The 22,774-nt window shown below is 42.8% G+C and overlaps 1 protein-coding gene across 1 annotated transcript in view; it reads right to left on the bottom strand.

Annotated features, from left to right (window-relative positions):
- The window catches only part of FER1L6 (fer-1 like family member 6), a 1,078,814-nt gene that overhangs the window by 467,090 nt on the left and 588,950 nt on the right, over positions 1 to 22,774 (bottom strand). Inside the window, exons 14-15 of the mRNA XM_069621590.1 lie at positions 10,184 to 10,304; positions 6,169 to 6,269 (exon numbers count right to left, since the gene is read on the bottom strand). Of these exons, the coding sequence (XP_069477691.1) occupies positions 6,169 to 6,269; positions 10,184 to 10,304 (222 nt within the window). The remainder of the gene's footprint in view (positions 1 to 6,168; positions 6,270 to 10,183; positions 10,305 to 22,774) is intronic.

The raw sequence follows: 22,774 nt of genomic DNA, 5'->3' as shown, positions 1-22,774 counted from the left end.
AACGGAGGGGGAAGTGCAAGGAAGAAGGGAGGGGACAACAGGGCTGCAAGGCTCCTAGTAAGTGCAGCCAGGACAGTGCGGCTCTGGGTAGTGCATGGATAACAAGGGACTGTAGGGTTACAGTTACAGTCCCTAAGTGCGTGGTAGGCTGGAGGCAGTGCAAGAGTGACTGATCAAGAAAGAGCCTGGACTCAGTGAGACTTGCCAAGCAACCAGTCAGTACAGCAGACAAGTAGGTCAGCAGGGGAGGGAGAGAGCGAAAGCAGAGGAGAAGAGGAAAGTTTGGAGCTGCTTACGGAAGATCAGGTGGTCCGCTAATGTTTGAGAGGGGCAGGGAGGCAATTCCACAGAGAGGCATTTGCAGAGGAGAGAGATCTACCCCTTCTCTCTGCCTAAAGAAGCACCTAGCCCCTAGAGAGTTGGAGGTAGCCGTATGGTGAATGAGTGCACACTTAAATGTAAGGATGGCTGGGTGTGCATGCATGTATATGGTGAATGGTGTTCGTGGTTGTGTTCAGGGGCACAACAAAACCTACATTTTGGTGGGCTGGTCCTTCAAATGTTGGGAGAGGCGCTAACTTCAAGGGTGGTGGGGGAGGCAAACTTATTTGTGTGGGGGCATCTAACTTCTTTACGCATTTTAATGAGACTATTCTAGTGCAGCTTCAATGTTACAAGCAGTTAACTCTATACTTTAAGTGTGAAAGCACCCTCTTATGAGCTGTTGTGAGAATGAACGGTCCCCTGTTCCCTTTCTACACTTCCCTGGCATGAAAGTACTAAGCCCACATCACAATTTCAATTGCCTAAAATATTTGGCATTTGAATGCAGGTACTAACAGTGAAATGCTTTACGTTAGTAACTGATGGGCCCTTGTTAACAGCGAAACCCAGGTGCCGTTTAACATCTGTCTCCTGTTCTGTCCGGCAACTTCTCTGAAAGTCAACCAGGTTGAGTCAATATAGCACAACATTTCTGGGGGTGAGTGCTGCAGCCCAGTCAACTGAATTTTGTTAAGCCACTACTTGTGTTTAATGCCTTAATTACTTATTGGTAATCGTCATTACTCCTATCCCTATTCTTCCTTGTCCCTGTACTTGTGTATGAGGCAGTACCTGTGTATGAGACAGTATGCCTCATACACAAGCACTGGGATGAGGTAGAGGTACATGGAGGTAATCCCTGATTTAGCTACCTGTATCTTCATTACTCCTAATGCCACGCTTCCTCATCCCAGTACTTACCTATGAGGCAAGGAGCCTCAAACGTAAGTTCTGGGACAAGGAAGAGGGACATGAAGGTAATTCTGGGCCAAGCAGCTGATTTTGGAGGTTGGGTTAGGGCATAAGAGGGAGAGGGGATCTGTGGGTGGTGGGATTGTGCGATAAATCATAATAGTTGTCCATGTTCAGGCTAAGCAGGCATGATATGTGGTATTAGTGGCTAGAGAGGCATTTTGGTGCAGCCAGTCTAGTTATTCCTCAGTTTGGTATGACTTTTCTTTTTACTGCGCAGTCCTGCTAAGTGTAATTACCTGGCTAGATTGGCATTTGGGTGCTGCCAGTCTAGCCATTTCTTACTGCAGCATTGTATATTTTTTGGAGCATCTGTGATAAAATGATATGATATAAGTCTATTATAACACGCCTGTACACAAGTGTTTCTTGGCGCGACAAGCAATGGAGTGAAGATAGAGGGTGGAAAAGACAAATGATCTTACTAGGTCTTGTGTCATTCAAATCGTGCAAGTGTGAGAATGAGAAATGCAAGGGAAAACGGAGGGGGAAGTGCAAGGAAGAAGGGAGGGGACAACAGGGCTGCAAGGCTCCTAGTAAGTGCAGCCAGGACAGTGCGGCTCTGGGTAGTGCATGGATAACAAGGGACTGTAGGGTTACAGTTACAGTCCCTAAGTGCGTGGTAGGCTGGAGGCAGTGCAAGAGTGACTGATCAAGAAAGAGCCTGGACTCAGTGAGACTTGCCAAGCAACCAGTCAGTACAGCAGACAAGTAGGTCAGCAGGGGAGGGAGAGAGCGAAAGCAGAGGAGAAGAGGAAAGTTTGGAGCTGCTTACGGAAGATCAGGTGGTCCGCTAATGTTTGAGAGGGGCAGGGAGGCAATTCCACAGAGAGGCATTTGCAGAGGAGAGAGATCTACCCCTTCTCTCTGCCTAAAGAAGCACCTAGCCCCTAGAGAGTTGGAGGTAGCCGGAGGAAGGGCTGGAAAGATGGTATTTTGGAAGAGGGCATTGGATGTAGTGTGGGCCCGACCCCAGAAAGCCTTGTGGACTATGCAAAGGGTCTTGAACTTGATTCTTGCAACCACCGGGAGCCAGTGGAGAGGCTTTAGTGATATGATCCCTGGGCTTGTGGCCAAGGATAAGTCTTGCTGTCCGGTTCTGGATTAGTTGCAGAGGGCGGAGAGTAGAGGAAGGCAGCTTGAGAAAGAGGCTGTTGCAGTAGTCCAGCCTAGAGAGAAACAGGGCTCCTGAGACAGTGAGCTTCTGGGGGAAAGTAAGAAAGGGAAGAGTCCCTTTGAGGAGGAGCAGCTGGTAGGTAGTGAGACTTTTTGGTGACGTCCGAGATGCGAGTAGAGAAAGAGAGAGTGGAGTCGATGATGACAAAAGGTTTTTTGCCTTGCAGGATGGCGAAGGAAGAGGGCCCAAGGTAGGCGGCCAGAGTGAAAGAGGGAACGCAGGGGCAGGGGTCCCAATGAGAGGGATCGCCATCTTAATGGCACTAAGGTAGACATTGTTGGAGGTGCACCAATCCTGAATCACAGATAGACAGTCAGGAATGAGCAAGAGATGAAAGGAGCCTGAAGGAAAGCTGAGTGCCATCCGCTTAACACTGAAAGTTAGAGGAGAAGGTAGAGATCAGGTGGGCCAAAGGGGCCAAGAATAGGTTGAAAAACCAGGGTGAGAGGATAAGAGCCCTGGGGAATGCCACAGGTAGAGAGAGAGGCGGCGGAGAGAAAGGGACAAAGTTGGACCTGGGAGGGGCAGTCCAAGAGGAAGGAGGTCAGCCACTCCAGGGCCTGATCCTTGATATCCAGGTGCTCACATAGTGGATTGATCAGGATGGCGTGGTTGACTGTGTCGAAAGTAGAGGGAATATCAAGAAGGATTAGGTCAGAAGGAAGGCTGGAATCAAGGTTAGAGAGCAGATCTTCACAGGTGTTCTGGAGAGAGGTTTCTGTGCCTCTGTCAGCTCTGAAGCCAGACTGATGGTCATGGAGACAACCAACAGATTCAATGTGGAGAGTAAGCTGGGAGATGGCCAGCTTTTTTCCAAGAGTTTGCCCAGGAAAGGGGTGATGGAGATTGGGCGATAGTTTGCTGGACAGGTAGCATCGGCAGACACCTTCTTGAGGAGTGGGTGCACAAGGGAGTGCTTAATGGGAGAAGGGAACATTCCAGTGATGAAAGACTGATTACAGAAATCGGCCAAGGATGACACTTTCATAGATCAGACTTGTCTAGAAACCTTGTCAGGTGTTGTCAGAGAGAAAGAGGACAAAGGAGGAGGAGAGGTAGAGATGGCCAAAGGGAGGCCGAGAGAGGAAGAGGGAGAGAAAGAGGAGATAGTTGACAGGATGTCCTGAGTTTTAGCACAGAAGTGAGAGGCCAGAGCCATGCAGAGGGCCTGGGAGGGAACAGGAGAGATGGAGACCGTAACAGGATTGACCAGTTCCGTGCAGATTTTAAAGAGTTTGGCCATGTTGTTAGAGGCAGCAGAGATCCGGGCTTCAGTGCGTGCTCTCTTCTTGATGAGTGTTATTGTTTCGACTGGCATTTTTGTGCAATCAGTCTAGATATGTCTAAATGTGGCCCGGCATGCTTTACTGTAGCGTTAGGACGTGTCTACACTGGTCTACATTGTGCAGCCATTGGGACATGTTTTCAATGTGGCTTGACATTTTTAATAGCAAAGCATTCATGTTCCTGTGCACTGTTGGTGACTAGCGTGTATTGGATTGGTGTTACCCTACAAAACAATTGCAAACGCCCTGGCTTTTTAGCCAATTATTCTCAAAGTGTGCTGTATATTGCATTAAAACACATATTTATATCTTTCTCCTAGTACAGTGGGTGGAATACCCCTTCAGCAGCATGTTCATGCGTATTGTGCAAGCGTGATAATCTAGGCCTGCCCAGTGTGTAGCATAAACCGTGATTTGTTGCTGAGTTGGGGGGGCCCCCCTCAGAATGGCTCGCAGGGGGGCCCCCACATTTTGTATTACGCCACTGCTGTTAGAGGGTCCCGTCACAGCTGACCGGCTTCAGCCACAGGGAATGTCCTTTTAGTGTTAGCAAGCAGTCATCATACAAGTGATATGCTGGTGTGCCCTCTTGAAGGTTCCTACATTTTTGAAAGGGGTAGATGATTGCTTAATTTAAGATTTAACTGTGCTTTCATTGCTACATTTTGCTTTTGGGTTTTTGCAATCTTGAGATAAATGATTGATTCATTTAACATTGCTTCATTCCATTATTACATTTCATTCTTGCAAAGAGATGTTTCTTTGGATTTAGCCGGCGTTGAAGCATTTGGCTTATTTAAGGAGAATTGTGATATGCCCAATATTGACTCAATATGCAAATGAAATGCTGATGTGTTGTGCCATTTTGATTGCTTTGTTTTGTTCTTATCTCTCCCATTCTAGAATGCGTGTGAGTTGACATTTTAGTCAATAAGGTGCAAGGGTTGTGTCAAATGTGCTTATGTGAGAGGGATGTGGGAGGGCACTTGCTTAGAGTTCCTATGAGGCTAACTAACGAACCCAACTAATCAACAAATACCTTTGTAGCAATGCACAAAGTGGTGTTGTACGCAGACACGAGGAGACGTCTTCTTGAATCTGAGCCAACGACCATGTGCAACCATGTGCGCTTCAAGGGGTGCTGGACTTTTCCTGTCAGCTGAGCTGCAGGTTTGGGGGTGGTTCCTTCCATTTAAAGGCCAGCATTCTTGAGTCTGGCCCCGTGGTTCCAAAGAACTTCATGACACTGCGAAGTAGTCCATGTGTGGCAATGAAGTGGAGAATTTACCTCCGTACAGCTCGAGGTAAACCCTCAACTTTACCTATCAACTCTGGTGGATTTATTGCAGCAGAATTACTTCTTTCAGTAAATCTGGTAATAATCTGAAATAACAGCATTAATCTGGCTGAGAAATCGCGGAATCACCTCATACTTGTAATGAGGAACAATGGCTTTGATTTATGAAGGAAAACGTTGACGTGCATTATGTACATCACGCTTGTCTTAGACTATCATATAGGAGTAAACAGTTGGACATGGCATTCACAAAGTACATGTGCCACATAGGCAAGCATTAGGCATGTCACATGGCATTTGCAAAATCCATGTGCCACAAACGCATACTTTAGGCATGTCACGAGCAACATGAGGAACAACTCACAGAAATAATCACCTTTCGCACCACTTACAACGGTTTGGATCTAAATGCTATGCACAGACATGTGGGCCAAGACTGAACCTGTACAGTTGTTGAGAACTACATGCACAGCCCCTCCTTGGGAGAAGAAACTTGCGCAATATTGACAATATGTACACATTTCTGGGCAGAATCCGGGGAAAGTGTGGGACATGCGCAGCCTGTGTCCATGCACCCAATTACTGGGGAGAGCTGCAGTAATGCTCCTCAGAAAGCCCCCTGCAGACTTTCATAGAGCAGAGGAGGGTGCACAGGACCGGTAGCGGCTGCTGCTGCCCTGTCAGTCTTGGCCTCTTTAGAATGGGACCAGAGCTCCCCAAAGGAGGATGCAGTTCTCCACACAGTGCAGACTCATAGCAAATTAGAAATGGGCATTTTAGGAACTCACAATCCCGGTAGTTAGGGTAGGAAAGTGGTGCATTTTACACATGAATAAATTAGACTTGAAATTGGGTGAAAGGACTGCTGTTATTCAAAGCATTCATGAAATAAATGTCCTAAGTGATGTGTCAAATTGGTTAGCAAAAGCACCATTTCATAATCTTATGGTGTGTTGGTTTCCTGTGTCTTGGTAATGCCTGCTTGGGAACATACCTCCCATTTGGCTGATCAGAAGAAAGAACATGAAGAAAGTGTATATGACAAAAGGGGTCAGTTTCACATGTGGGTGGTGTCGACAGTTTAATATGGTATGCACCCTAACGTACAATACCTGCAGTGGTTGACAAAGTCACTGAGGACGCTCCTCATTTTCTCTTCTGAGTCAAAATCTGACTTCTTGATCAGCTCCTTGGCTTCCTCCAGGCCCTCCTCCTGCAGAGTGGAGAAAGGGTTCTGTTATGGAACTCAAAATCTCAATAGTGAGGATCAGCAGCAAGTTGTGGCCACAGACCTTCCCTTTCCCATAGTATGATGTACTTCCTGCATATACATTCTAACAAATTCAAAGCTTACATTGTGATGTGCTTTCATTATATGAAAAATATATTTTAACTGAAAGATTCCAGGGACGGTGCAATTTCTTTAAGTTGGCGCAGCGCGCCCTATCCTAACTTTGTTCACTCTGCAATACAACACCTGCTACCTGGGTGCTGGGCAATCTTTGCCCTCGTTAGAGACAATTGCCTTGGGTTGAATAGCCTGAGCAGAGGTCTCCTACACCACATCAGGGCCCTCTGGTGAGGGCTCAAATTCTTCATAGGAATGTGTCTCTATTCAGAAGTTTTTTTTCCCATGCGCCGCACCATGTACAAATGAAAATGTATTGCAGTGCGTCAAGTGACCCAAGTATGGTGATCCTTGATTAGGAATGAGGCCGCATGTAGGCCACTTCTCAGGGGCACAAGCGAGGGCGACGGCTGGCCTTCGAGGAGTGCATAGCCCCCATCCAGGTGGGATAGGACCAGTGCTTGAATGGTGGATCTAAAGCTGTCTGCAGGGATGAAGGGCTTGACTTTCTGCAGGTGGGAGAGCTGATTCCAAGCTGTCTGAGGTTTCTTAGCTGTGTGTGTCTTGAAGGAGAGGAGTTTGTTGATGTGGGCACTGAGGGACTTGACCTCTGCAACAGGTCTTCACATATCACTGACAACTTCGACTCTTATCACCCTCAACTTTCCCTTCTTGCTATCACAGAAACCTGGATCACCCCTCATGACTCTGCTACACTGGCAGCTCTCCACAATGACTCGGCTAACTTCTCTCACTCTCCCGAACCTTTGTGGAAGGGTGGTGGTGTGGGGTTCCGTATCAATAAGGCCCTCAAGACTGCCACTATACCCTCATATGACATCTCTTTTTCTTTGGAATATGTCACTATTCAAATGTTCTGTCCGACTCCTCTCACTGTTCTGGCTCCCTATTGACCACCTGGTCCTCTCTACTGCTCCTTCTCTGATTTGTACCTTCTCTTTGAGTTACTTCCTACCAACATCACTATTGTCATACTGGGGCCTTTAACGTTTCCAAGCCCTGTGCAGCCACCTGCCTTGAACCTAACACCCTCCTGTCTGATCACACCCGCTACTCCCTCCATGACCAGCCTACACACTCTAATGGAAACTCTCTTGATCTTTTCTTTCTTTCTAATTCACTATCCTCCGCTGACCTCTCCCTTGACCCCTCGCCCGCTGATCACTCCATTATTCACTTTAACATCACTTAAGATCCTGCTCCTTCCACCTTCGACTTCTCTGTTCCCCTCTTCAATGAGTAAGAGGACAATCTGGTAGGAATATGCCTTTATGGGGTAAGGACCACTCTCCACAATTCAGGTATCATACCAAAAGAGAGAACTAGAAAATACGGAACAAAAAAATGACCAATTCTGAGGTTCGCATTTCACAGCAATTATATGTGAGCGTGAGTGGGTTATGTTTCAATACAAACATAAGGGAAGTATGGGAAGTTCTCCCCCTGCATTTAATGTCGGTGGTATGTGCAAAAAAGAAAAAGAAATGGGCATTTTTGTGTTTGCCATTTTGTTTTCTCTTTGATCACATAGATCCCTCTGTTGATGCTGTTTCCATTGACAATGCTTTTTCTGACTTTCAGAATGCACTCATGAGTCCATTTGACCACACTATCCTGCTCGCAGGGTCACACCTTCCCGTCCCTGTCCCCAGCCTTGGATCACCTTTGAAATGCAGACCCTCAAAAACAAACATGCGCTGTGACCTACGATGGTGGCACAAATTACGGACCCCTACCCCACTCCTAGCCTACAAAATTCCATTTCTGCACTGGACTTCTAACGAATCCTCTCATTTCAGAAACATTATCTCTTCCCTTTGCAATCACCCCAGAAAACTTTCATCTACACTCCAATCTTTGCTCTGAACTCCCAAGCCATAATCCATTGTTTCCTCCATTTATGCTAATGACTTTGCTCACTACCTTTCCTATAAAATCTCTAAAATGTGTGACACTCTCACAGGCCTTCCCTCTCTCCTCCCTAGCCCTCCTTGTATCCACCACCTCTCCTACTATCATCTAATTCTCCCCTGCCTCCCCTATTGAATTAGCACCCATCCTTCACATCGCAAACCCATCTTGTGCTCCTGTTGAACCGTTTGCTTCTCAAGTAGTCGAATAGTCGACGACTTTGGACCTCATTGCTAGGTCGGCGTTAGGTCGCTGGTCATACCGGCAGACTACCGGCAACCTCGATTTACCGTTTCCGTCGCCCGATATCCCATGATTAACTAGGATATTACGGGCGTCATTGGAACGGTAAGTTCCCATTCTGCTGGAAGCCAATGATGGCTCGCTTGATGGCAATTGCACAGCATTATGTAGTAAATGAGAAAACAAAAAAACCTCCAACATAAATTTAGATAGCAAAAAGACCCACAAAAGTAACACTGCAATATCAACATTTTGGGGATCTACGATGTTTCCTTGCAGCAGTTTACTGAAGGCCCATTTGGACCATTCTTTTTTTACCACATTTCACTGCATAAAATGCAGGGGGAGACCCCCGTAAGTCCCACCTGCAATCCCACACCTCTCAATATACCTAAACCCAGCCCCCATGCACATTTGGGGTGAAATGTAGTAAAATGTAGTAAAATAAATGTACGATGAGCCTCAAACAAAGAAATGGGGTATGGACTGTTATGTTGTAGTATGGAGTGTGTGATGAGTACAATTCTCATGGGGATGTTCATGTTCTTAGAATGTTATTCTTGTTTAGCTTTGTTGGGGTTCTATGGTGCAGCAGTTGGAGAGCAGCAGCCTGAGTTGTGGCTGTGCTTAGCTGTGCTGGGGGTCCTTTTACTATGAAGCTTATTAATAAAGCTTTCTAAGAAGTTACAACGTGTCCTGTCAGAGTAACTTAACATGGACATTTCGGAAATGTCTGCTATTATCCTGTTCTTACTCCAGTGTTAGCATCTGCTGTGGTCAGTGCATGGAGGAGCCTTTGCCCAATTCTTTCCATGCTGAAACCAGGGAATGTATAAAGTGCCAAGATGGTGGATTGGGTATTGCTATTCACAAGACTTGTGTTAGAATTGTTTTGGAGTTGAACACACACTTCAGCAGTAATCCCTATGTTTTCCCGGGCGCAAGTATCTCAGATTCCATCTCCGAACAAGGATCGGCCTCTTGCCAAAGCCTCGACTTAGTTGTGGATGTGCTCATATTGTGCTGACTCGCCCCTCTGGCATGGATCCGCTCCCAGTGCAAAGGCATCCCATTAATTACACGGCACAATAGCCACCGAATTAAAAGAAACAACAATTAATGATTGCTCATACTTCAAGCCTTAGACTTTTGCTTATAAAATTCTTTTGAGAATCTGTCACAGTACTGCAATAAATCTACTTCAGATACTTTCATAAAGTGGTCACAGTCCTCCACGGCTTCTTTTTATCCTGAAATGTAAGCGAGAAGCAAAACATGTGAACAATGGCGCTGATTAGCAGACACCGCGCCACACAAGGTTTGCATGTTAATTATGTCCAGAGTGAATTATGGGCTTTTCTTAGTGAACGTCTCAGCAATAAGGAAATAATTAATAACTTGTCCCATTACGCAAACGTATCTTCAGTTTGCGCGCATGAACACGGGGGCATGTCCCTCACGCATGCGCAATGACGACTGCACAACAAAACAGAATCCCTATGCCTTTGAAGGGTCTGGTATCAGGCAAGAGAAATGTGTTCATTAAAAAGGCCTGGACATAGTTTGTCATATCCGAAGTGACAGTGAGAAAGAGAAAAACGTACCAGGTGGTTTGCCATTTTCTCCAGAATGTTGGAGAAGTAGAGGCGATAGGTCTGGTCTCCCCACGTGCTTTTAATGTAGACGCAAGGCTTCTTTTCTAGGTACGGCAGATAATGATAATTTCTGTGTGAGAAAAAGAGAAAAAAAAATACTTCAAATACATTCCAGAGAATTTAGCCTCTCAAGTGTGAGATCCTGGACTAAACTTCACCAAAACGTCACATGTGTCATGCAAAACCGACTGACTTTTAGTCCAGGACCTTAACTCCCTTGACTCCACCGCAGTAGCTGTTGTATATTCATAAACTGCACCACCGTTGGTATGGAGAGGACCAGTAGAAGGACTTTAACCTTCCTGGGCACAGCAACATATCGCTGCCCTTCAGCCTTCACCTCACCAGTGACAATAGCCAACATGTGATACGTTTAGAAGTCATTTATTGCTGCCCACCTAGTGGCACCTAAAGACATTGCACCTCATATGACTCCGCCGCCAGAGTAATTCTTTTTCCGGTGCCCGGGAATGGTCAATTACCGGGGCATTACAGTCCCAGTGGACCAGGTACTTGCCCATTCCCGGGCGCTGGAAAAAAATGCTCCCCGGTCCCCTTTGAGTCCCATTTAGAATGGTGCCGGTGCATCCGATATGGTCTGCTCACAGGTGCCGGTCCGCACGCCAGGTCAGACCCAGCGGCCGAAAAGTCACCCACAAGTAGAACTCATAGTTTGCCGGTCCGGTATCTACAGTACCAGCAAACTTACCTGTACCGTAGTTACTGGACGGGCAAGCTTATAATTGCCTAGTATACATACATAGCATGCATGCATAGCACTGTCTATCAGTGCTATCCCCTCTCAATGTTTCCAGATCCTTCACCTCTTTTGCCAGCTTTATGTTACTGGTGGGTCTTAGTACTTATGGGGTTCCCTTAGGATTGAACCCTCTGCCATTTGTTCAAAGTTAATTGTCAAAGACTGTGTGATACCATCTGTGTGATACCATCTGAAGGCTTGGCCGCCGGCAGTGCAGTCTCTATGCTCACGATAGGCAGATTTCTGCCTCCTTCCAATGCACCCTGACGATGGCGTGCAAAGCCCTGACATGCTTTCTCACCTAATTCGACATATGGATGGAGGCTAACTGGCTGAAGTCAAATGTGGATAAGACAAGGTGGAAGTAATGATTGGGGGTTCAGGAGGGTGACCAAAATTGGGTAAGGCTGAGTGGGAGTTATCATTGGTCAATATTGTCCAACCAATCACTGTTACCCAGGTACGCAACCTCAGAGTCCTGATTGATGAAAGCCTTAGCATGCATGGTGCAGGCAGCGCAATAGTTAATTCTCAGGTCTCTAAGGAATTTGTAGCCTTATCTGTCATCATTTCACCTCTAATTATTGCCCCATGCCTTTATCTCAATGGGTTTATACTACAGTAATGTTCCTTTGTGCTTAACAGAGTTGGCGGGTGGTCCAACGTGTGTCATGCCTTTAGCATATCACCCCCCAATCTGCAGCAGCTCCACTGGCTTCCTGCAGTCCTTCGTATGCAGGACAAATTGACCATCTGGGTGCCTAAAGATCTGGGCCAATGAGTCTGTAGTCACAAGTAGTCAGTCATTAAGTTGCTACACAAATATAGGTCCCCATATGGAGAGTCTCTTCTTGTGCAAAGCGCACTGTATCTGACACCGGATGCTTGCACCTTATCAAGTACAGTTCTGGTGATTTGGAATACTATTTTCCCCTTCAGTAATATGCAAACCTACACTATGCATAGACTGCAAACATTGCAATAGAAATTTTTCGTTTGGCATTTCCGCATGTAAATTATTCTTTAACTTGGTTTTCCAGCTTTATTTTAAATATCTTATTTCATATATTTTTAACACTTTAAATAATAAAAATAATAAGTAGCAGAAGACAAAGAAGAAGAAGATGAAGAAGAAGGGCACTGATATATTGAATCAAACCACTATAATATGTTATCGCTTTTAAAGCACCCGGCAGGGTGATTATTCTTGCCTACTACATAAGCCACTGTGTTTCTGGAAACCAGGTCTCAGTGTGAACAAAGAAGTCATAATTTGGAAAATCATTGAAGTCAGATATCAGATGGGCATTGCCAACTGATGTGAGGGAGAGAGAATTAAAGGGCGCTGGTCTACTTCCTTCCTTGTTGATCACATATTTCTTCTCCCAATACTATAGTTTATTTGCAATATGTTGGCGCTTCCGATGGTACTAAGAATACGCAAAGTGACTAGGAATGATGACACTTTATTTATTTGTTTCCTTTATTTATTTACACATATGTTATGTTTGACATAAAACCTTTCATAAGGCATATACATTTTTTTACTTAAATGAATTAAAAACAGATCAATAAAAGTTAATTAATTTCGAGAACTAAAATTCTATCAAACATTCGCATGTACTTAAAATATATGAAATCTAATTATATTCATGTGTATTTGGTTTTTGCTAGCAAGCTGTTTCATCATATATTACTTAGTTTCAATATATCAGTTACACATCTTCTAAAAAATGTTTTTCCTACTCCTCTTAAAGCATTACTTTCTATGTACAAATGTCTAAGAGTTTTTATTTGTTCCAAAGATTAGCAAAATTGTAAAATACCTTTTCCCCCTGATATTTAGCCCCTAATCTTTCAAAATAATCCAGACAATTTAACTACATTATCATAAACTGCGTGATTTTTGTTAGAGAATTTCTGCATGTACTTCATTATAGTCATAAAATCAGAAGCAACTTTGAGGTACTCAGCCAAAGATGCTTTTTTACTCAGCATGCAACATTTTTGCTCTCTATTGCAGAGTTGAGCATTTTCTTCATATAGGCCAAGTTAGTCTGATAATCAAGTTTGTGATCTATCATACAATCTATCATATCTAAAACATGTAAGCATCCCTCAAAGAAGCTCTTTATGAAACTTATTTTACTCGCCTCATAATCTCTTCTTAGTAGATTGTAAAGTCTTCCCATGGTTGCCTCCCTAAATGCAAATCCTTCCACCCACATTCCTGACAAGTCCTAAAGCATTCAAGGATGTCAGATTCTATTCTAAAAGTAGAGCCGCAGTCAGTAAAGATTTAGGGAACTGCAAGATAATCTCCATTATAATCCCTTCTATTATGGGTATCCAGCTATATAGTGACCTCTACTATTAGCTATAGAGCAACACGAAAGTCACTTTTTGTCAGTAAGTAAATTTCATCTGTATCAACAAAAAGCTGACGTTTTGTCGATCAGTATTTAGGTTTTGGATTACTGACTTGATTTCTGATTGTTTTTGGGATGCTAATTTCATTATTAGGAATTCAAGGTAGAGGTATTCATCCACTACCCCCACCAACCTTCCTTCTGTATTCCAGTTATACTTTGGTAGATATCTCTTATTCCACATAACTATCCACATAGAATTCAAGGTAGAGGTATTCATCCACTACCCCCACCAACCCTCCTTCTGTATTCCAGTTATACTTTGGTAGATATCTCTTATTCCACATAACTATCCACATAGAATTCAAGGTAGAGGTGTTCATCCACTACCCCCACCAACCTTCCTTCTGTATTCCAGTTATACTTTGGTAGATATCTCTTATTCCACATAACTATCCACATAGAATTCAATGTAGAGGTGTTCATCCACTACCCCCACCAACCTTCCTTCTGTATTCCAGTTATACTTTGGTAGATATCTCTTATTCCACATAACTATCCACATAGAATTCAATGTAGAGGTGTTCATCCACTACCCCCACCAACCTCCCTTCTGTATTCCAGTTATACTTTGGTAGATATCTCTTATTCCACATAACTATCCACATAGAATTCAAGGTAGAGGTATTCATCCACTACCCCCACCAACCTTCCTTCTGTATTCCAGTTATACTTTGGTAGATATCTCTTATTCCACATAACTATCCACATAGAATTCAAGGTAGAGGTATTCATCCACTACCCCCACCAACCTTCCTTCTGTATTCCAGTTATACTTTGGTAGATATCTCTTATTCCACATAACTATCCACATAGAATTCAAGGTAGAGGTATTCATCCTCTACCCCCACCAACCTTCCTTCTGTATTCCAGTTATACTTTGGTAGATATCTCTTATTCCACATAACTATCCACATAGAATTCAGGGTAGAGGTATTCATCCACTACCCCCACCAACCTTCCTTCTGTATTCCAGTTATACTTTGGTAGATATCTCTTATTCCACATAACTATCCACATAGAATTCAAGGTAGTGGTATTCATCCACTACCCCCACCAAACTTCCTTCTGTATTCCAGTTATACTTTGGTAGATATCTCTTATTCCACATAACTATCCACATAGAATTCAAGGTAGAGGTATTCATCCACTACCCCCACCAACCTTCCTTCTGTATTCCAGTTATACTTTGGTAGATATCTCTTATTCCACATAACTATCCACATAGAATTCAAGGTAGAGGTATTCATCCACTACCCCCACCAACCTTCCTTCTGTATTCCAGTTATACTTTGGTAGAGATCTCTTATTCCACATAACTATCCACATAGAATTCAAGGTAGAGGTATTCATCCACTACCCCCACCAACCTTCCTTCTGTATTCCAGTTATACTTTGGTAGATATCTCTTATTCCACATAACTATCCACATAGAATTCAAGGTAGAGGTATTCATCCACTACCCCCACCAACCTTCCTTCTGTATTCCAGTTATACTTTGGTAGATATCTCTTATTCCACATAACTATCCACATAGAATTCAAGGTAGAGGTATTCATCCACTACCCCCACCAACCTTCCTTCTGTATTCCAGTTATACTTTGGTAGAGATCTCTTATTCCACATAACTATCCACATAGAATTCAAGGTAGAGGTATTCATCCACTACCCCCACCAACCTTCCTTCTGTATTCCAGTTATACTTTGGTAGATATCTCTTATTCCACATAACTATCCACATAGAATTCAAGGTAGAGGTATTCATCCACTACCCCCACCAACCTTCCTTCTGTATTCCAGTTATACTTTGGTAGATATCTCTTATTCCACATAACTATCAACATAGAATTCAAGGTAGAGGTCTTCATCCACTACCCCCACCAACCTTCCTTCTGTATTCCAGTTATACTTTGGTAGATATCTCTTATTCCACATAACTATCCACATAGAATTCAAGGTAGAGGTATTCATCCACTACCCCCACCAACCTTCCTTCTGTATTCCAGTTATACTTTGGTAGATATCTCCTATTCCACATAACTATCCACATAGAATTCAAGGTAGAGGTATTCATCCACTACCCCCACCAACCTTCCTTCTGTATTCCAGTTATACTTTGGTAGATATCTCCTATTCCACATAACTATCCACATAGAATTCAAGGTAGAGGTATTCATCCACTACCCCCACCAACCTTCCTTCTGTATTCCAGTTATGCTTTGGTAGATATCTCTTATTCCACATAACTATCCACATAACTTCAATTTTAATTGTATTAGGTTCTGGTTCAGGCTAAAGGTAGAGAGCAGTTTAACTGCATTGTAAGCCCACTAGTGTATAATCAAATATCACTACATCATCTTGCGAAGGCTAGCCAGGTTACGTCGTAATGTTAGTCTTGAGTGGCACATTTTTATTTTTAATATGCCAAACCAATATTAAAAAGTCAAGACAAATCCTTGCTTCAAGGCACTGTTTGCTTTGGCATTATGAGAGAATTATCCCAACGATTCCAACTTTATAGAAACGATTGTGTTTGCATATAGGACCATATGGAAGGATGCCGTAAAGTCAGTGAATGCAAGGTACAGCAGTCGATTACCTTTCCAAAGGGCATCATATTTTAATTGAGCTTGGACTATACCATTGTGTGCTGTAATATATCCCTTTCTGAAACCAACGTGGACGTGTGCCATATCTGCCCAAGCTTGCTGCCTCTTAAAAATAAGAGGTGAAAATACTTTACTAAATACATCAAGTGATGTAATTAAACATTGGGTCTCCCTTTTGTAGAATTGGAATCAACAGCAACTTTATCCATGTTCTTGGCAATTCACCTGAATGCCTAATGACTTCAAAATGTTCAAAGGAAAGAAACGCCCATTCAATAGCCTGGGTTTTAGGTAAAATATTTGAAAGGCCATCAGGCCAGGAGTCTGTGACTGTTTAAATGGGTTGATTGCCCTAAAAATATGCTATTGGGGAGTTCCACAAAGTAATGAACTCTGAACAACTTTGTGGCATCAGTCATCTTATTCCACGCATTTGCTTGCTGTGCCCCTAAATTAAAGATGGCTGTTATGTGACTGTGCATACGTTAAATATAACTGCTGATCATCTTATAAAATCTTTAGATCAGTAAGATTCCAGAGTGCCTATTAACCTCTTTTCATTTGATTGGGTTTTCATGTCTTCCAAAGTCAAGAGTAACAAAGCATGATAACTTGCATCATTTTTCATGACAATTAAACTAATGGTCAATGCACATTCTGTTTCTGTTGTGAAAGTGTAGTCAATTAGAGACCACTTCTTCCCTGATGCCTAGAGGTATTGGTGGCCTTATCCCCGTTGGGTCTCCCATTAGCCATAATAAGCCCCATTCTGTAACATTTCAGCCCACTCCCACCCTGGGTAGCACTTCTGTTTTTGCACAATTCTGCCTCCACTAGTTCTTGACTGATTAAACTATCTTTAAAGTGTTCCATATTACAAACGTTGGAACATATGTAATTTAGGTCACCTCCCATTATTATATTTATGCAACTAAATATGGCCTTCCAAGCTGCCAGTACTGTATTTACTTCTTTGTTTCCTCCTACAGTATCCTCTTTGTCTGGACGGTTCTATAAATGAAGTATTAATGAAACCTCTTGACCTCCTTTCGGAACATTATTAGTAATTTCATTTTGTCTCACTACTTAGACTATTTCTAATAGCCACCTGCCTGTGTAACTTTGGAGAAGTGAGGTTGTTCTTTGTGACTGAAATAAAGAATTTTCTCTTAGACGAGGTATTTTGTTTCGAGGAAATCTGGGCACGGCGGTTCCAGTGTCAATGAACAGTTTATTACCAGCTCAACATTGCAGGCTCCAAAGAGCGAAACGCTGTAGGATGAATTCCTCCTCATGAGCTAAAACTGAAGGACCAAAAAATGGTTGCATATGCAACGACCTGTGAAGAAGAATGTTGCTGTTGATGTTTAAGCTTTTTGAGCTCCCACTGCTTTCTGGGCATGCTGTGTCAGCAGGTGGATCATTGTGGCAGGCAGATCCTGGATCAGGCTGCAGAGACAGAGCTTTGCAACAGCACCTGCAACAGTTTCTACATAATCTCCACAACAGCATGGAGTGTGGTGTGAAGTGGGTAGACAAGTTGTCTTCTGTGGTTGGAGATGGACCCTCAGTCTTTCTATCCTGTTTCTGTCTCCAGAGGCAGAGCTTTGCAAAAGTACCTGCATCAGTTTCTACATAAGATGCACAACAGTACGGAGCATGGCATGGAGTTGGGAGATGAGTGGTCTTCTGTGGTTGGAGTTGGACCCTCAGGTCTTTCTAACATGTTTCTTTCTCCAGAGGCAGAGCTTTGCAACAGTACTTTTATCAGTTTCAACATAAGCTCCACAACAGCATGGCACAGAGTGGGGTGATAAGTGGTCTTCTGTGTTTGGAATTGCACTCTCAGTCTTTCTACACTGTTTCTTTCTCCAGACGTGTAACTTTGCAACAGTACCTGCAGCAGATTCTACATAAGCCCCACAACCGCGTAGAGCACGGCGCAGAGTGGGGAGACGAGTGGTCTTCTGTTGTTTCTTGGTGGACCAGAGCCCTGGAGCCCAGATGCTTATCTGTCCATGTGTTGAACAGCCTGATTAAGGAAATTACCTCTGGAGGCCCGATAACACGTCAAAAACAAATTCTACAAGACACTGACACATCTAACAGCGGTCTCAGAGCAGGACGCCAAGAGGTGAGTGTACCATCACCACGTATCATCCCCAATATGTTTATCTCGAAACAACCACATACAGCAGTGTGTAGGCTAACTCTGGCAAGTGACAATATTGGAACAAATTACTCATGTTCTTTTGGAAGAATTATTCTTTATCTATTGCCAAAGCTTCCCTTGCGGACAACCCTGACATTAATACTGCTAACATAGCAACTACAGCTATACCACAAAAAGCATTCGCTCTCCCGGATAGCAATGCACACTGTGAACCAGCTGATAATGATTTGCTTATATCTAATCCTCTGCCTTTGTCGGCAGTTACCATCCATGAGGCAGAGTGAATGTGATATCATGGCCACAGCACTCCCCTCCCCGCTTGTTTCTGAGCCTATGCATGGTGGGTCTCGGCAAATTGACGCAGTTGACATTAACTGTGTAGAGACTGATTTGCCTTTTAACCAAGAAGTAAATTTAGTGAACATTCTAGACATAGGGACAACTCTCCTCATCTTTCCCTTTTAGATAGGCGTTGCACTAGCTCCCACCTAGGGATAGACACCCCGCTCAGGGAAAGGGTGTTCTTCTTTTAGGGACAGGTAGGTAACACGTGTAGTGAAAAAGAAGAATTATGTTTAACAAGTTCCTTGCTGAAGTGTATGTCGTACCATCTAATTGCTCAATGATAGCCCCACTGGTAGGAACAATAAAAGCTATCCAACCTGTTACAAAATCGAAGAGACAAAAAGCAGGCATGCAACGCATCTGTACTATGGATTTTAGAACACTTGAACAAAGATGAAATATGACATTAACTAAAGCTCGCAACCAACCGAAAGAGCTCCAAATCTTGCACTCCCCTGAAAAGTCAACAAGAATCTCATTTAAAACAAATGATGAGTGCTAACATAATAATTGTTGAGAGAATCTTTCAGACGAAGGACCATTTAATATTAAATTGAAAAAATGTATTGAAGCTATTACATAACAGCCAAAAATTGAGGTGTATCACAACCGATGATATGAAAATAGTTTAATTCATTAATGAAGAACGGATGAATTAGATAAAATTGCATCTAAACTTCTCACCTTTGAAGGATGCCATCCTAGAGAGAATGAGTGACTTTTTACGGTGGGGCTTTGAAATTACAACTGACAAAGACCAACTGAGAGCTAAAATTACAAATGATGAGGAAAAATAAATCCTATCAGACCAACATCAAACAATAGCTCAACATAGTACAAAGAATGCCCATAGGCGCTTCACAGAATTTACTTGCCAAAGAGAGGAGAACTCGACTTATCCGCCACTGAAATTTACAGCAAACCGAAAAAGTGCTCTTCCCAAAAACACGAGTTACAATGTTTCAACAGTTGATTGAAGAACAAAATCGATCATGGTCAACAAGCTCTTACTTATACACCCCTAATCAATAGAGCCAGGAGACGTACTGACAAAATTAGCTAAAAAATGGATCATGGAACACCCGAGGGATTCAGACATCCGCTTGACACTGGCGATTTGCAGTTAGAAAAATATGACATCTTGTGCCTACAAGAAACATGGCTGAGAGATTCTCCCATCTGTGATTGATATGATTGCAATCTCAACCCCTCTATAAGAGGGAAAGATGGCAGACCATACTCTGACTTGCTTACACTTGTCAAGAGAGGTCTGGGTCTAATTGTGAAAGAAACTTAAAATCCAAATTCTTTTGTCCACATATCAATAGTTGAAAAACAACAGACAACATAAGTTTCACCCTATAAAAAAGTTACTGGTCATATGCAATGTGTACAATAGCACAGACAAGGGCAAATGTGACAGCTTCATTGCTGTGCTCCTGAAAGCCGTAGATGACATACAAGTGGCATACAAAGACCCTCATATTCTACTATGTGGAAACTTAAACATGCACCTGGTAGATTAATCTGGCTTGATCATAAATTCAAGTAATCTGAGCAAAAATCCACAAAAATGGACTGAAAGTGTGAATTTCAAATGCTGACCGCACAAACTAAAGGAGATATTGCCAGAAAGCCAACTTGGACGATGGGACTACGTTCAGCCTGCTTAGATAACGCATTTGTCTCAGCTAATCTTGGGCAATGGATAGACAGGTTTAATGTCATTCGGATGCTAACGAGCGACCATAATCTTTTGGAAATATCTTTCAAACTCGAGAGCCAGATAAACACACTGAAATATGGATGTCTTCTAGAAATATCAAAAGGGAGTGATAGACTACAGCTAAAAAACAAAAATGTAATCGAAATAACTAAGACATTTGATGGATTTCTTACCGGATCCAATGCCAGCTCTGAATACACAAGGCTACTACAAGATTTCTATGAAAGCCGAAAGACATATGAAAAGTTCTCCTTCACGCCAAAGCATTTATCTAATGATATGGTATCTGAAGAGAAGAACACCTTACAACCTGTCTTGAGAAAGATCCTGCAAAGAAAACAAAAGGGTTTCCAGATACTCATAAAAAAAAGAAAACAAAGGTTTAAAAATTGGCTAATTGCAACCAAAGCGATAAGATCACAATATGATGCTGAGCAAATGTTACAAGCGGTCTGGAAGAAAAATACCAGAAACCTATGGGCGCTCATCAATAACAACGGTCGCTTCTAGACATCCCTACAAATTACTAACGTAACAGAGACAGACTGGGCATCTAATTTTTCTGCTTTGTTTGCCCCAACAGCAACAGCAACATTACCAGTTCTGATATCAGCAACTGGTCACTGGGCCATTGAGTGCAACTTGGATAATATCAGGATGTTGATCAAGAGGCTAAATCCATCATGTGCCACTGGCCCTGATGGCCTGACAAACACAATGCTAAAGGCTAAGATAGGCCCTTGGTCTGAGTTTATTCATCTGCTGTGCGATCAAATAAAGACCACCAGAACAATACCCAGATTTTGTACCCGGGCCATTATTATACTGTTTTTTTTAAAAAAGCGATAGAGAAGAGCCAAGAAACTTTTGCCAAATCGCCCATGGCCAAAATATTTGGCTCAATCTTACTGAAGGACCTGAACTCCTGGGCAACGAAAAGCAGACACCTTGACAATTGACAAACTGGCTTTATCAAGTCCTCAGCACTGCTCTAAATCTACTGATATTAAATCTCCTAAAACTTAAAGCCATAGAGGTGAAAGTAACATACTATTTGGCTTTTATTGACCTCGAACGGGTGTTCCATAGTGTCAATAGACAGAGGTTGTGGATGAAGCTCCAAATGTGGGGGTGCCCAGAAGATTTGGTAAGTGCCATCATTGCCCTCTATTCAGAAACCTCTATTTAGGTCACAATGGCGAACCAAGGTGACCTCACAAAGAAAATAATGACACATTGTGGCTTAAAACAGGGCTGCCCATTAGCTGCCACATTATTCAACATATACATATCCGACCTTCAGGATACTCAAAATGCAGTGATCGCCTTTCCTCCAAAGATTAATAACTCACCTGTCTCACAGATTCTTTACACTGATGACCTGGCCTTTACAGATAAAACCGCCATTGGCCTGCAGCATAGACTGAATGATTTCCTAACATACACCAATAATAACGATTTAAGGATAAACTCAAAGAAAACATATAATGGAAGTTTCCAGCCTCGCTAAGCGGTCAAAAAAAGGGGAAAGTAGATACATGTGGAGCTTAGGAAATCAGATGCTGCTCCAAGTAAAATCGGTAACATACTTGGGGATCCAGTTTAATCTAAACATAAACGAAAAAGAATGGTTCGATATCCTGAGATCCAAAACAATAAGATAAGCTGCTCCGGCCCAAGCCATTCTAAAACGATATGGGACTTACACAATTGTTCCAGTCATCACCTTTTATAAACGGAAAGCAATTCCAATATTGACCTACGGAGTGTAAGCTATCCTTAATTTAGCCTGGCAAACATGGGCTAGCTGAAAAGGACTATTTTGGGGACGAGTACTGAGACTCCCCAAAGGGCTTCCAATTGCCTCCATTAGATTTGAATTGGGGCTGCAATCTGTGGAGTCTGTGGTTCTATGGAATACATTACCCTTGTATAGGCAATCAATGATGACGGACTAATGCCTGCCCCTAGACATCATCAGGAATGTAGTAGCTATTGATTCGGAATTGTTGTTACAACAATGGAAAAGAAAATGTGCGATATGGCTTGCAAACATTGAAGCCTCATTAGAAAAGCTGATAACTAAATCAAACCAAGTTAATAAATACTAGGAGAACTTGATTGGATAAATACACAAGCCATACGGTCCAAATACACTCTGTAATTACAGCTGAGAGGTGAAAGACAAGCCCTTAATTGCTTACCATTTTATCTATCGAAATTTCCATCCAGTTACTACCGATACTTATTCCTAAGACGTCGACTAAATACTTTACTAACTGGGGAAATCGTACAAAGAAGAAGCCTAAAAATGACAAGTGAAACCATATGTCAATTCTGTAAAGTAAGGAACTCAAAAGAATCTATATATCATGTAAAAGTCATCTGCAATAAACTATGCGAAATAAGATCTGAATATCTAGCACATTTAGTAGACAAGGTCAAATCTTTATCTGCCGAGGAATGGTGGGACCTACTTCTGCAAGGGAGAAATG

Source organism: Ambystoma mexicanum, chromosome 5q, assembly GCF_040938575.1.
Source record: "Ambystoma mexicanum isolate Mex_15411 chromosome 5q, UKY_AmexF1_1, whole genome shotgun sequence".
Classification (NCBI taxonomy): Eukaryota; Metazoa; Chordata; class Amphibia; order Caudata; family Ambystomatidae; genus Ambystoma; species Ambystoma mexicanum.
This window is presented reverse-complemented; position numbering and strand designations above follow the sequence as displayed.